Below are 15,789 nucleotides of genomic sequence, written 5' to 3'. Positions count from 1 at the left end.
AATGGACCCCAAACAGGATTTCCAAACCTTGGCAACACCTGAAATGCCAAACTAAAAGTACATTCCCAGAGTTCCAGAACACTGAGCCATGGCAATTGCAGTGGTGCAAAACAGGAATGCCCAGGGAGGTGGCATTGATGATGATTAAGGGGTGGTGGCAGCCTGATAATATCATCATCACCATCACCACTTCCATTGCTCCTATGTGAGAGCCACCATTAAAAGCATTAAAAACCCACTTGGGGATCCGATTCACACTCTCCCTCCTTCAGAGAGAGTGGCCCATGCCTGGAAGGCCTGCTGGGCCTCCTTCCTCCCCTCCATGGGGGCAGTGGCCAAAATAAAGTAGACCCAAGCCAGGCCCAGCCAGCCCTCAGCACAGCAGTGAATCCTACCGCTTCCAGGCCTTGTCCCTCTGCTGCCACTCTACTCTACTCTACTCTACTCTACTCTACTCTACTCCCTCCCTCCCTCCCTTCCCCCCCCCCTCTCTCTCTCTCTCTCTGTCCCCTTCTCTGCTCCTCGTTCATTCTTCCGCACACAGAGCTAAATAGAGAGGCAGAAGCTCCTCCCCTTCTTCATTCTGGCCAATGGGGGAAGAGGAGCTGGAAGACCCCGCCCCCTGCCCCACCCTCACAGGCTCCTCCTGCAGTTAATATGGAAGGCAGGCAGTGTTGCCAACAAGCCTTGAAGATAATTCCCCGAACGTTTGGCCAAAACTCACCAAATCCCCCCCCCACATCTCACCAAATACTTATTTCAACTCTCAAAAGTACCATTAAAACCAACCACCAAAATCACACCAAAGGCTCTGAAAAGTACCCATTTTGGTGTGAAAGTCACCAGATTGGCAACACTGAGGGACCCTGGAGCCCCAGCCACACGGACACTGGCCAAAGGCACACATTCCCAAAGCCTAAGACCCTTGAGATGGCAACACTATGCAGGGTTTCGTGTATCTTTTCAGAGAGGGTTTTCTTATTACAAAGCTCTGTTCTCTCTGGGGAACATGGGTTTTAAAAGGGATCAGAAATGGGGAATATAGTTTTAATACAAGCCTTATTATTATATTTCATAAAAATTGGTCTTTGGCTTCTAAGAGGACGATTGCCCCCCAAACAAGGCCAAAAGTGGTTCCTTTGGGAGGTTTTAAAAGTCTCCTCAGTTTTCTTATTAAGACATTTTTATGCATGAAGGAAGTTGACAAACCAGACCATCTCATATTACCAAGAATGAATCAAACAACAACAAAAATAAGGATTAGACAGAAAAACAAAGTGCTTATTTTTTGAAAAGTAAAACCATTATTAAAAAGGAAAAACCAGACTTGGGTGCTTCAACCCTTTTACAACCAACTCAGGCTGTATCTGCACTGCAGAAATATTCCAGTTCGAAACTGCGTTAACTCTCCTGGCTCCATCCTGTGGAATCCTGGGATTTGTAGTTTGTTGCAGCACCAGAGATCCAGAGCCACCCCAAGATAAGCCTCTCCGGGGCTCTCCTGGCCCTCCTTTGCTTGAGAATACTGACTGTCTCAGGGAGTCTCTATATTAGAGCATCAGGAAAACCTTTAGGTATTGTGAAGGTTGGGAAATCCTGTTTGGGGTCACTCCCGACTTTAGGGACCTTACAATCTTCATTATGGGTTTCCTGAAGGCCTCAAACTGCCAACTGCCAAGTGCTGAGCAGAGGAAGCCATTTTGTGTTCTGGCAGACATTTTGTGTTCCAGCGGCCATTTTGAGACTGGCCCATTGTGACTTTATTCTGATGCTCCTTACTTGAAGCATGTATACTGTCCCATTGTGATCTCAGGCTGATCCTTCTTGCCTGAAGGATTGACTATGGCCCATTGGGACTTCAGGCTGATGCTTTATGGACTGAGACTGGCTAATAGACAGGACTGTTGTGATTCAAGGCTTGTGCTACTTACCTGAAGGATTAAGACTGGAATGAGACTGGCCCATTTTGACTTCAGCCTGAAGCACCTTCCCTGAAGGATTGAGAATGGCCCATTGTGACCTAAAGCTAATGCTCCTTCCCTCTTGCATCGAGTCTGTCCATTTTGATTTCAGGCTGGTGCTCCTTACCTGAAGCATTGAGACTGCCCCATTGTGATCTCAGAATCATAGAATCATAAATTGGAAGAGACCACTGGGGCCATCCAGTCCAACCCTGCCATGCAGGAACTCTCAATCAAAGCATCCTCAACAGATGACCATCCAGTGTCTGTTTAAAGACCTCTAAGGAAAGAGACTCCATTGCACTTTGAGGAAGGAGTCTGTTCCACCGTCGAACAACAAACTGTCAGGTAGATCCTCCTAATGTTGAGGCAGAATCTCTTTTCCTGGATCTTGCATCCATGGTTCAGGGTCCTGGTCTCTGGAGCAGCAGAAAAAAAGCTTGCTCACTCCTCAATACGACATCCCTTCAAGTATTTAAAAGGGCTATCATATCATCTCTTAACCTTCTTTTCTCCAGGATAAACATCCCCAGTTCCCTAAGACATTCCTTATAGGACATGGTTTCCAGACCCTTCACTATTTTAGTTGTCCTTCTTTGGACATGCTCCAGTTTCTCAACACCCTTTTTAAATTGTGGGGCCCAGAACGGGACACAATATTCCAGGTGGGGCCTGACCAAGGCAGAATAGAGTGGCACTATTATGTCCATTGATCTAGACACTACTTCTATTGATGCAGCCTAAAATAGCATTGGCCTTTTTAGCTACCGCATTGCACTGTTGACTCATGTTGAACTTGTGTCTACTTGATTCTTAGATCCCTTTCACACGTATTTTCATTCATCCAGGTGTCCCCATCCTATATCTGTGTATTGCATTTTTCTGCCCTAAGTGCAGTACCTTACATTTCTCCTTGTCGAATTTCATTTTGTTAGCTTGGGCCCAGCTTTCTTGTCTGTTTAGGTCATTTTGAATTTTGATCCTGTCCTCTGGAGTATTAGCTATTCCTCCTAATTTGGTCTCATCTGCAAATTTGATAAGTATGCCCCCGTTTCTGTCGTCCAAGTCATTGATAAAGATGTTGAATAGAACTGGGCCCAGGACAGAGTTGGACACCCCACTGGTCACTTCTCTCCAGGATGAAAAGGAGCCATTGCTGAGCATCCTTTGGGTTCGGCCAGTCAACCAATGACAAATCCATGTAACAGTTACCTTATCTAGCTTGTTTCATGTTTTTGTTTTATATACTGTTTAATTTGGTTAACTGCTATTAAGGGACATAGCTATGAGATTCTATGATATGAAACCTTTTGATAAATGAACAGGTATTGCAATCCTATATATTCATATTATCAGACATAACTCCCGAGAATGTTAGCCTTTTGGATGCCAGAAGGTTCCTCTCATTCTTCAGAGCAAGAAGCAACTCCTCAGCTGCCTTCTAGAAAATAAAGCAAAGAGTCTTCCGAAAGAACTGAAGCCTTGGGCAAGTCACACTCTCTCAGCCTCAGAGGATGGCCATGGAAACCCACTCTGAAGAAACCTGCCTAGAAAACCCTTTCAGAGACTCCCATAAGGTCACCATAAGACCTGGAAAAAAACTGGAAGGCAGACCCCAAGAAGAACATTGGGAAATAGGTGCAAGCCTTGCCTTGGGAAAGTGTAATGACTGGGCTCCAGTCAATGGAGGTCTTCTTCAGGCAGTAAAGGGAGGTTTATGCAAATGCAGACTGACATCACTGCTACAGAAGGCTCTCTTGACCAATCAGAGAGCAAGATGAAGGTTCTTCTGGAAGCTTCCGTGAGAAAGAGATATAAGGTCTGAGAGACCAAGAGACAGTTGGGGGAATTGTGTCGGTTGGAGATCGAGAGAGAGAGAGTTAAAGAGCGGATCTTGGAAGTTAGTCTCAGAATTGGATGCTTAGGTTTATTTATTTCTTTAATAGCTTTTATGAATTGAACATTATATACTTACAAATATTGTAACTGCAAGATTCTTAATATCTTGCATGACTTATATTTCAGTTATATTTTGTTATTTATAGTAAATATCTACTACTGAACACTCCTTTTACACGTGTCTTGGATCGGTTGATGCTTGGGAAGATCAGTAAAGAAGGAGAAATAAGGTTCCTCAACTGGTCCCAGTGTAGGTTAAGGGAAACCCTTTTATAATTCACTGGATGATGGCAGCGTGATTTGAGGAATTTAAGGGTCTTCTGGGCTAAGAGCCATAATGTCTAAATGTCTAATTAACAATTTGTAAGACACTTTGATAGCAGTTTGGCTGAAGAGAGGGGTATAAAATTATTATTATTATTATTATTATTATTATTATTATTATTATTATTATTATTATTATTCCAGGGCCGCAGTTTGGCTGCTTGGACCACCGGAGATCATCACAGTGAGTCAGTTGGAAAAAAACATCTCACTCCAGAAAATAAAGGTATTTCAGGAGTTTGCACTCTAAGTCTTTCTGTAATAAAACTACAAAACTGATAATAGCATTTGGGATATTTAGTTTTTTAATAAAATACTGCAGATTTAAATGTTGCTTTAAAACCTCTTTCCATCTGCCAGCTTTGTGCTGGTTTTGGGGGGAAATGAGAAAGTGTTGGGAGGGAGGGACTGCCAACAGAATTAGGAGATGCATTGCAGGCTATGGACAATTTGTGGCCAAGAAAGGTCCAAAAGACACGGCAGCAATAGTCCAGTTTCAGAGCGCTTTAACTGCCCTGGCCCAGTACTAGGGAATCCTGGGAACTGGAGTTTATTGTGGCCCCACAACTCTCTGACAGAGAAGGCTCAATGTCTCACAAAACTACATTTCCCAGAATTCTCTAGCACTGAGCCAGGGCAGTTAAAGCGGTCTCAGATTGGATTATTGCTGCACTGTGTTTTGGACTTAGGTGACCCTTGGCAAGTCACACTCTCTCAGCCTCAGAAGATGGCAATGGCAAACGCTCTCTGAAGAAACCTGCCAAGGAAACCCCATGATAAGGTTGCCTTAGGGTTGCCATAAATTAGAAATGACTTGAAGACACACATGAAGAACAGGAAAAAGTCTGCACTTATTTCTCAGGTTGTACATGGGAATGGGAGGCAGTGTGGTGCAGTGGTTTGAGTGTTGAGTTACAACTCTGGAGACCAGGGTCCATTGCCCCCGTCCACCATGAAACCAGCTGGGTCACTTGGGCAAGAAGTCACACTCTCTCAGCCTCAGGGAAGGCAATGGCAAACCTCCTCTGAACAACTCTTGCCAAGAAAACCCCAGGAGAGGTTCGCCAGAAGTCGGCAATGACTTGGAGCCACACCACAAAAAACTACAAAGCCTCAAGAAAGAGACAGTGTGGCTTAGTGGCTGGAGCATTGGACTATGACCCTGGAGATCATGGTTCAAATGTATTCTTAGCCACAGAAACCCACTGAGTGACCTTAGGCAATTCACACTCTCTCAGCCTCAGAGGGAGGCACTTGCAAAACCACTTCTGGACAAATCTTGCCAAGAAAAGCCTGCGAAGGGCTTCCCTTATGGTCACCATAAGTCAGAAACAACTTGGAGGAAGCACACAATGACAAAAAAGCAGTAATACCACTGACACAAGGCAGCTAGAAAGAAAGAAAGAAAGAAAGAAAGAATATGTGGGAGTTGTAGACCTCAGTTCATAGGGATTGGAGGGGCCTTACTGCAGGGCAGGGCTCCCTCCTCTTTCTGGCCATGTGGATGCTGGGAGATCCAGCCCAGGAAATACACTGTAAATCCCATTGGCAGTTTGCCCCAAATCCTTTATGAGGCCAAAAACCCAGTCGTTAGGAAGCGAACACTGAGAAGTTTATCGCACCGGGTTCTCGGCCCGGCCCGGCCCGGCAGGAAACGGAAATGAGTGGGGGACGGATTTTACCTCACACACCCGTCCCTCACTCGTTCCGTTCCCCCTCTCTTCCCTGCCCCTTCCGTTCCAAAGGGGACGCTTTTTGAGAACTGTTCAGAACAGTTCTCAAAAATTTCCCCCTCTGGAACGGATTAAGAACGGAAGAGAGGGGGAACGGAACGAATGAGGGACGGATGCGTGCGGTAAAATCCGTCCCCCACTCGTTCCGCACTCATCCCTACTCCTTCCGTTCCGTTCTCAGAACGCGTGGAAGGAACGCAGTGTGATAAAGTTCTGAATATCCCAGGAAGGCTCTATATCTCCCTCCAGGACCTCCTTCCACTCTTCCCCTCAGTCTCTCTCTCTCCCCTGAAGGCCTCAAACTACCAACTGCCAAATGCTCAGGAAGAGGCAACCATTTTGTGTTCCAGCAGCCACTTTGTATTCTGGTGGCCTTTTGTGTTCCAGTGACCATTTTGCGTTCTGGCGGCCATTTTGTGTGCTGCTTGTGCCTGTGGGGAATAATGGTCCGGAACCTTCTCTGAGGCTTCAGTTGAACAGCCTCTCTCCTGAGGCTCCAGAGTCAGAAGGAGGCCAGGCTCCTTGGGCCAAAACGAAGGAAGTGCGTCTCTTTGTGTGTCTTTTGTTTCTCTTTTCTGAGAGGGTTTTCTTATTACACAACTCTGCTGTTTCTGGGGAACATGGGTTTTAAAAGGGATCAGAAATGGGGAGGAGAGTTTTAACACAAGCCTTATTCTTCTTCTTCACAAACATTGGGCTTTGGCTTCTAAGAGGAGGATTGTCCCCCAAAGAAGGCCAAAAGTGGCTCCTTTGGGAGGTTTTAAAAGTCTCCCCAGTTTCCTTATTAATAGATTTTCAGGCAAGAAAGAAGGAGACAGACCAGAATAACTCATATTACCAAGAATGAAACAAACAAACATACAAACAAACAAGAACAACAAAAATAAGGATTAGAGACTAAAGCAAACTGCTCATTTTCTAAAAAGTAAAACCATTATTAGGAGGGTAAAAACAAGACATAGGTGCTTCTACCCTTTTTCAACAGACTTAGGCTGTATCTGCACTGCAGAAATAATCCAGTTCTAAAGTGTGTTAACTCTTCTAGTTCCATCCTGTGGAATCCCGGGATTTGTTGTTTGCTGTGGCATGAGAGCTCTCTGGCAGAGAAGGCTAAGTGTCTAAAGGTAAAATCCCAGGATTCCATAGCACTGAGTGGTTAAAGCAGTGTCAAAGTGTCTTATTTCTATAGTGCGGATTCAGCCTTCTTGGGAAAGGGGCTGATGCTAGGGAAAAGCACTTGGGACCTCTGGAGGTTTCAGCAGTTGATTTATTGCTGCAGGGTTTCTTGCCAAGCCAATCCTAACCCTGGTCCCTTTTCTCAGGAACGTCATCTTGACCTCCTTGGATACGGAGTTGGGGCCTCTCTTGCTGGAAGTGACCCAAGTGCAGGGCCACCAGGAACCCCCTGCCCACCTGATGGCCAACACAGAGGCCAAGCGGAGGGAGTTGGGCTCCAACAGAAAGAAGTTGCCAAGGTACAACAGCTCTTTGGTGAGTCACTATCCTATTAGCTTCATCTGTGCCACTGCTGGGCCAATTTATGAAAGGAAACAAATAAAATACTGTCTGAGTTTGGCAGAGACAGTCCTGGTTAATCCTCTGTCACCTCATTATTTCAGGGGCTTTTAAAAATATCCCGGTTTCTCTCTCCTCCTCCCACTTTCCCCCTTCTCTGCTCACTTCAGTTCCTGAGTGCAATTGAGTTTGCAGCCTATTAACTCAAAAGTGGGGAGAGGAGAGGAAAGAAGGAGAAAGGATATGGCCCTTCCCAGGAAGCTGAGGCAAAAACAAACTGTTGTGCCCTTCCTAGCTTGTGAGAACTTCCTCTTAAACAACTTTGACCATATTCAGTGCCTTCTGGGTTGCTTGTCCACATGTGTCTTGCTTTTCCAATCTGCGAAATGTTGTGGGATATGGGAGAATATTTATGGATCTAAATATGGGGTGGGCCCAGTCGCCCTCAATCCCACAGTGCTCCCCAGAACTGTTATTAAAAATGACGTTAGCCTCTGAAATGCAGCAAGAAATGTCTAAATGCACCATAATTCTTTTGTGGCTAAATGTACTGTATGTGTTGGGTTAGTATCCTAATCCATCATCAATATCCCAGCCATGGCCTAAATTATATTGTTTATTTTTTTGTAATTTAGCTTTATTAATTATTTCATTTTCATTTCTAACATGTATTTCCCAAACAGTTCTAAAAACAAGTTCAATTACAGTCACAATTTCCAACATACAATACTCTCTTATCTTCTTTTCTTCTTTTTCTTCTTCACTTCCCAATCTGCTGTCTTTTGTGTGATATTTACCGTAGTCTTTCTGCTTCTTGCTAATACAGTGGTGCCTCGGGTTACGAAATTAATTCGTTCCGCTGTCAATTTCGTAACCCGAAAGGCTTTCGCAAGCCGAATCCCCATAGGCGCTAATGGGGAAAAGCCGTGATTTGGTGTAAAATCGCGCCGAAAAGCACCAAAAGTTTTTTCGTAACCCGAAAAAACTTTCTTAACCCGAAACAGTTTTTTTAAATTAATTTTTTTCGTATCCTGAAAATTTCGTAACGTGGGTAATTCGTATCCCAAGGTACCACTGTATTACATACATTCCGTCTATTAATCAACAAATATTTTCCATATCCTCTCTCATGTTACTCCTTATTAACTTATAACAGTTTTTTCTATGGAAGAGGGGAACAAATGAGGGAATGTATGTCCACATGTATATCTCCAAATTATATTTAACAAAAAAGAGTCCTCTCTAACTTTGATTTCCTTGAATATATTCTTTCCCCTGGTTCCTATTTATAATGCCCTTCTCCTTTTCCTACTATATTCTTTATTAATGTTAAACCTGGTCTTTATTGATACCCCATCTCTTTTCCCAGTATTTCGTAATTTGCTTCCAACCCTTTTCTATATTATCTCCTTTCTTATTCCCTAACATATAGGAGAGTTTATCTATCTCTTTGATCTCACTGATTTTTAATAACCAGTCATCTATCCATAAATCTTCTTCTGATTTCCACTTTTGGGCTATCATCGTCCTTGCCAATGTAAATAAAGTATAACATTATCCGCCAAGTTTTTTTCTCATCCTCACTTTTCAAGAAGTATATCATATTTAACAGGTACAATTCTGTTTTTTTCTTAAATTTGATACCATATATTTGTTGAATTATTTTGTGTATTTCGTCCCAAAACTTTCTCACTTTTTCACACTTCCACCAGATGTGGATCATCGTACTCTTTTCTTTATGGCAATTCCAACATTTATCCATTTCCCCTTTGAAGAGCTTTTTTATTCTAACCAGAGTATAATACCACCTATTACTAATTTTTAGGAAATTTTATTTTAAGTCTTGGGATCTGGTAAAAGCATTTGTCCTTTTCCAGGCTTTTTCCCATGCCTCCAATGGAATTTCATGTCCCACGTCCTTTGCCCAATCGAGCATATATTGTTTTATTGGTTCGTTTTCCAATTCTCTCTCTCTAAATAGTTTATAATATTTACCTATTTTCTTTTCTTCCGTTTTCATTGTCAGTTCATCTAATTCCATTAATTTTATCTCAATTCCCACTGTCCTAATATCCTAATTGAACATCCTTTTTATTTGGTAATAACTATACCAATTTATTTCATTTTTTTCACTGATCATTTCTTCTCTGGATTCATAGTAATTTCTTGTTTTCCTTTTCCTTTTATTAAATCTATATATCTGCACCAATATTTCCCAGAGTCCCATCTATTAGCAAACGCCTCTTGCGTTGACACCCAAACAGGTATTTTGAAATAGAAAATTGCTTTTATTTTCCTCCAAGTCTCCAACAAGGCTCTGCGAATCGGGTTATTATGAAAGTCTCTGTTAACAGTAATTTTGTTATACCATAGGTATGCATGCCACCCGAATCTCAGATCTGGACCTTCCAAATTTAATGTTTGTGTATTATTTAGCCTAATCCAATCCTCTAACCAGAACATATTACATGCCCATCTATATAGCTTTATATCTGGCATGGCACATCCTCCTCTCTCTTTTGTTTCTTTTAAAGTGTCCATCTAATTCTGGCTTTTCCCCCTTTCTAAATAATTTTTAGAATCTTTGCTGATATGCTAATTGGTAAATTAATAAAAAGAAATAAAATCTTGGGTAAAATTACCATTTTTATGGCAGCTATTCTGCCGAGGATCGGTAAGTTTAACTTTGACCATCTGCACATTTCTTCACTAACCTTTTCCCACCTTGTCTTTTAGTTGTTGTCAGATAAGTTCATGTTATTATTGGACAGCCAGATTCCTAGATATTTAACTTTATAGGCCACATCACATCCTGTTTTTTGTTTCAGTACCCCTTCTTCCTGTTTGCTCATATTTTTTGATTTTATCACTGATTTTCCTTTATTAATCTTAAATCTTGTAAGTTTACCAAACCATTTTAAATCACCCATAACATCTTCTATATTATTTAGCGGATCCTCCAACATTACAACTAAATCGTCTGCGTAGGCTCTAACTTTCACTTCCTCTTTCTTTATTTTTATTCCCTCAATCCTTGGATTATTTCTAATTTTATTCATTAAGAATTCTAATACAGTTATAAATAATAACGGCGATAGCAGGCATCCTTGCCTTGTCCCCCTTTGTATACCAAATTCTTTCGTTAATTCTCCGTTAATTTTTAAACAGGCTGTCTGGTTTTTATAGATTTCTTTCCCATTATTAACAAAAGCTTCTCCCATATTCATTTGTTTTAATAATTCAAACATAAAATTCCAGCTAATGCTGTCAAAAGCTTTTCCGTGTCGACAAATAATAAAGCAGCCTAAATTATATTGTTTATAATATTGCATATTATATTGAAAATATTTGAGACAAACTGGATCTCAAAGGTAGTAGCTTTTTTCTTGCTGACAGAATTTAAAGTTTATTTCCTGGACTGAATTCTAAAGTGATAAAATAGTATTTCTGATGCACCATGTGCTTTCCTCCCCTTTTGCTTAGTCACTCTCTGGATGAAGGCTATTTTCTATTGCAGGTGACCTTTGCGGATGTGGCTGTATATTTCACTGAGGAGGAATGGAAACTGTTGACAAAGAAGCAGAAACTTATGTATAATCATATAATGATGGAGAATTATGAGAACGTGGCCTCTGTGGGTAAGGAACCGGAATCCACTAGCATTATAGAATCATAGAGTTGGAATAGTCCACAAGGGCCATCCAGTTCAACCCACTTCTGCCATGCAGGAATACACATTCCAAGCACCATCCAGCCTCTGTTTAAAGACCTCCAAAGAAGAGGACTCCACCAAACTCTAAGGGAATATATTCCACTGTACACCCAACTCCAACCCACATCAATCCGCATGCAAGCTTTATACTGTACTGGTCGTGAGTCATCTCCTGGTGCCACACAGCATGAAGCATCCTCTGCAGTTAGCTTGCATCATGCCATGTGCTCTGACTCAACACTCTATGGCAGTCTCACAGGAAATGATGCCACTTTTCAATTAAAATAGTTTTACATATATTTAATGGAATATTTTTCAATGGCCTGACTATCTGCTTCTACTGATTTCCTCATGGCAGTTCCCCTTCAATCTCTCCTTTAGTATCTCCTATAACAATACAGTCATTATATGGATTTGGGGGCATCCAGAACAGAATCATGCTCAGGTCACTCACACCAATTTTATTAATTTAATATCAAATAGGAAGGGGTGAACGTGGGGCTAAACCTTGGGGTAACACTTTCCTCTCTTAACACTGAGATTCAGTCATGTCTGTCATTGTCCTCTTTTACAGAAGAATTTGTTAGTCACAAGAGAGTACACACAAGAAAGAAGTCACATAAATGCCAGCATTGTGGGAAATGTTTTTCTTCAAAGTCACACCTAGTGAGACATCAGAGAGTCCACACAGGAGAGAAGCCATACAAATGCCAGCATTGTGGGAAAGGTTTTTCTTCAAAGTCACACCTAGTGATACATCAGAGAGTCCACACAGGAGAGAAGCCATGCAAATGCCAGCATTGTGGGAAAGGTTTTTCTTCAAAGTCAGACCTAGTAAAACATCAGAGAGTCCACACAGGAGAGAAGCCATGCAAATGCCAGCATTGTGGGAAATGTTTTTCTTCAAAGTCATACCTATTTACACATCAGAGAGTCCACACAGGAGAGAAGCCATACAAATGCCGGCATTGTGGGAAATGTTTTTCTTCAAAGTCATACCTATTTACACATCAGAGAGTCCACACAGGAGAGAAGCCATACAAATGCCAGCATTGTGAGAAATGTTTTTCTCAGAAGTCACACCTAGTGGCACATCAGAGAGTCCACACAGGAGAGAAGCCATACAAATGCCAGCATTGTGGGAAAGGTTTGTCTTTGAAGTCTTACCTAGTGACACATCAGAGAGTCCACACAGGAGAGAAGCCATACAAATGCCAGCATTGTGGGAAAGGTTTTCCTCAGAAGTCACACCTAGTGACACATCAAAGAGTCCACACAGGAGAGAAGCCATACAAATGCCAGCATTGTGGGAAGTGTTTTTCTTTGAAGTCAAACCTAGTGATACATCAGAGAGTCCACACAGGAGAGAAGCCATACAAATGCCAGCATTGTGGGAAGTGTTTTTCTTTGAAGTCAAACCTAGTGATACATCAGAGAGTCCACACAGGAGAGAAGCCACACAAATGCCAGCATTGTGGGAAATTTTTTTCACTGAAGTCATACCTAGAGAGACATCAGAGCATCCACACAGGAGAGAAGCCAAACAAATGCCAGCATTGTGGGAAAGGTTTTTCACTGAAGTCATACCTAGAGAGACATCAGAGCATCCACACAGGAGAGAAGCCAAACAAATGCCAGCATTGAACTAATATTTTTTTCAAGAAGGATTGCAGAAAATTTATTTTCAATCCAGTGGTGAAAAGGCCGTTACGATTTGGATTGTAATGTTTGTCTCTCCGTATGTCTGTGGTTTATCTGTGCATATGTCTGTTTATCTTTTAAAGTTACATTTTGTTAAGTTTAGGTTTTAATTGTCTTTACATTCTGCCCTTGGCTTAGGTGGGAGATCCGTTCCGGAACAGCCCCCCCCCCCCCCCCCAGATAAGCAAAATACCACACATGCAGCCCTAATCAAGTGAATGGGGCTTGTGCATCTGGTGGTGCCATGGCGCCCATGCGCCATGGGCCCGCACCTCCATCATCCGAATGAGACGCCCCGCCACTTGTGCTCCCATGTGGCTTTCACCATATACTGAATGCCGCATATGATGCAGGTGCACTGTAATATAGATAACTGTTTTGGATTATAAACTTGGCTGGGGATTATGATTTGTGGTATAGCTTACCTAGATTGGGGGGGGGGGGGGGGCTGGGATGTTTTATAGCTGGCTAGAATAGTTATGGGAATGATTAAGAGAAAGGAGTTAGTTTCTGAGAATGGCAAAGGGGGCTTGGTTAACTGTGGGGCATAGTCTCTAGGAATGGGAGGTGGGGGCTAGGTTTGGAAGAGGGTGGGATTTTAGGTTTTGGGGTTTCAATGTTTTCTTTGGCTTGGGGAGGGCGATTCTGGCTTAAATGCTGGATTTCTGATTATGTGTTCTCAATAAAATTATTTGTTGTTTCAACACATTGGACTCTGATGCACAGAAGTTCTGAATTTGGACAAAACACACTTTCTTCTCTTCTCGGTCCTCAACTCAGTTCCCAGCCATAAGAAGAACAGAGGCAAACACATCCTCCAAGTCTCCTCAAGGGAAGAAAGTGTATGAAAGTGTATGAGAAAAGGGGGCAGGGGGCCCTTGAGGAGAGGCATGGCCATGGGGGGGGAGGGGGCAGGGTCATTTAGATGAAAAGGGGGCTTTGAGGAGCCCCTCCCTCCTGGAAAGTAGGGTAGAGGAGAGACCCTCTTCCCTTCCTCTTCATTTGGGGGGAGATGAGGACTGGCAAGCCCTTTCTTTGGTCTTCCAATGGGGCACCCTCTTCATCTCTGGGGGGCTGGGATGGGGTTCAGAAGAGGGGAGGCTCCCAGTCAAAAGACTTTTGTGACAAATAAAAAGCATCAGACAGCATAGGCTTCAATAGCATTGGAAACAACAGTTTTCTGGGGGGAAGGGGTTTTCTATGGGGGAAGGGGACTCTGTCTGTGGGGCAGAGAAGAGCCCAGATTTAGGCCAAAGCCAAGAGCTGGCAGACGGAGGGAGCTCAAATCCCCTTCTGGGGAGAGGGGACACCCCCCTGGCAACTAGGCTTAGAGGCCTACAGGATCTGGATTACCCCCCCCCACACACACACACACACACATCCTTTACTTACCCTTCACAACAACCCTGCAGAGGAGGGCCAGCAGAGAGATCAATGGTCCTCCTCCTGGGAACATACAGAAAGGGCATGAAAGCCATTGTTAGTTCTTTGCCTGAAAGATCCCTTCCTTGAAGGGATGGAGGTTAAAGGAAGGAAAGTGCCAAGGAAAGAGAAGGCATAAAGGGGGCATCTAGATAGGAATCCCTCGGTAGCCATTTGGGGGAAAGGGGCTCTGCCTCTGGACAGAGAGACGGAGAATGTGCTCATTTGGGAAAACGTTAGGGTGCCTATATTGGGCCACCATCCCCTCTGCCTGGAGCCTTCTTCTGCAAGCCCCATAGACAGGGAAGATCTAGATCATGCCCTCCCCAGGAAAGGAAGCCCCCACCCTTTGCAACCCCATAGACGGAGGGGAGATGATATTATAAGCGCCAATATTATAATGAAGATTACTATGTATTGTAGGAAAGAAATGGCAATATCTGGGGAAATATATACAAAGGATTTACATTGAAAAGGGGAGGGATTAATAAAAATGGCAAGAATAAGAAGGGATCCCAAATCCTGAGTGCAGCCCCCAAGCAGCCCTCTCCTGCCTCCCCCCCAAATGCACCTGAGAGGTCTGTGGGACAGCAACCAGGGCCTCCCCAGAAGATCCCAAAACCAGGACAGGTTTCATGCAGGAGAAAACAGGAAGACTGGCTGCAAAATACGTACCTGGCACATTTTTTGAAGAACTAGAGTATCTCAGATGACAGCCTGCTCCATTGTGGCTGAGGAAGACCTTTTGTCTTGAAAGGTCCTCCATCAATTCCCAAAGACAGGGATAATACCACTTATTTAGTTTCAGTTCATCTATTTTAGCAGGTCACCTGGAGCAGAGATATTGGAGGCAGTTTGTGTCTTGTAATTGTTCCTTTTGTTGTTTTGTTGTAGTCCATTCTTATCGATGTGTATTGTCATTGTACTGAAGCCTTTGTGTACCTGTACTCACAATTGCCCTTGTTTATATTATTTTTGTAGATATTATTCTGTATTACCTAGATTAGTAGGTTATTCATAGTAATAAACTGAAGTTAGCTCCTACATTATCATTTTTTAGATGTTATTCTGCATGATATCAGTATGTTATTCAGACTAGGTAAATTGAAGCTGATTTGTGTATTATAATTGCTCTTTGTACATAGACCTTTTCTTCTCATTACATAGCATTACCTTGTCATTACTTGTTTCATCTTCACTTGGGGACCAATAAACCTATTTGGACCTAGTCCTCCCGAACTTGGTTTGGTTTCCCCCCAATAACACCCTCCCCCCAAAAAGGAAAGGAGACCCTAAAAGGGAGGTGTGTGTTTCTGATCTCTCTTTCCTTCCTTCGTTCTTCATTAATTTATAATTAATTCTTAAAATGTCATTGAAAACTGGTCTCTTTCAGCAGCAGGCCTGTCCTGGCAGTTTTCTAAAACTGTAAACTTTGATCAGTTTAAAAGATGGATGGTTTAATACATCTGTGTCTCCTTTTTCTTTTCAATGGATGGATGTTTGAACTGAAGTTGTCTTCTTA

General features: G+C 42.8%; 1 protein-coding gene across 1 annotated transcript; it reads left to right on the top strand.

Annotated features, from left to right (window-relative positions):
* The first annotated feature begins 9,144 nt into the window (after positions 1 to 9,144).
* Positions 9,145 to 12,996, top strand: LOC149301621 (uncharacterized). The gene is made up of 2 exons (XM_089484256.1): positions 9,145 to 9,156; positions 11,628 to 12,996. The coding sequence occupies exons 1-2, from the start codon at positions 9,145 to 9,147 to the stop codon at positions 12,786 to 12,788; spliced, it is 1,173 nt and encodes a 390-aa protein (XP_089340382.1). The 3' UTR covers positions 12,789 to 12,996.
* The last annotated feature ends 2,793 nt before the right edge of the window (positions 12,997 to 15,789 follow it).

This window comes from Sceloporus occidentalis, unplaced genomic scaffold (assembly GCF_023333645.1).
Source record: "Sceloporus occidentalis isolate IW3139 unplaced genomic scaffold, rSceOcc1.0.p SCAF_21, whole genome shotgun sequence".
Classification (NCBI taxonomy): Eukaryota; Metazoa; Chordata; class Lepidosauria; order Squamata; family Phrynosomatidae; genus Sceloporus; species Sceloporus occidentalis.
The sequence above is the reverse complement of the archived record's forward strand: the minus strand, read 5'-3'. Positions and strand labels throughout refer to the sequence as shown.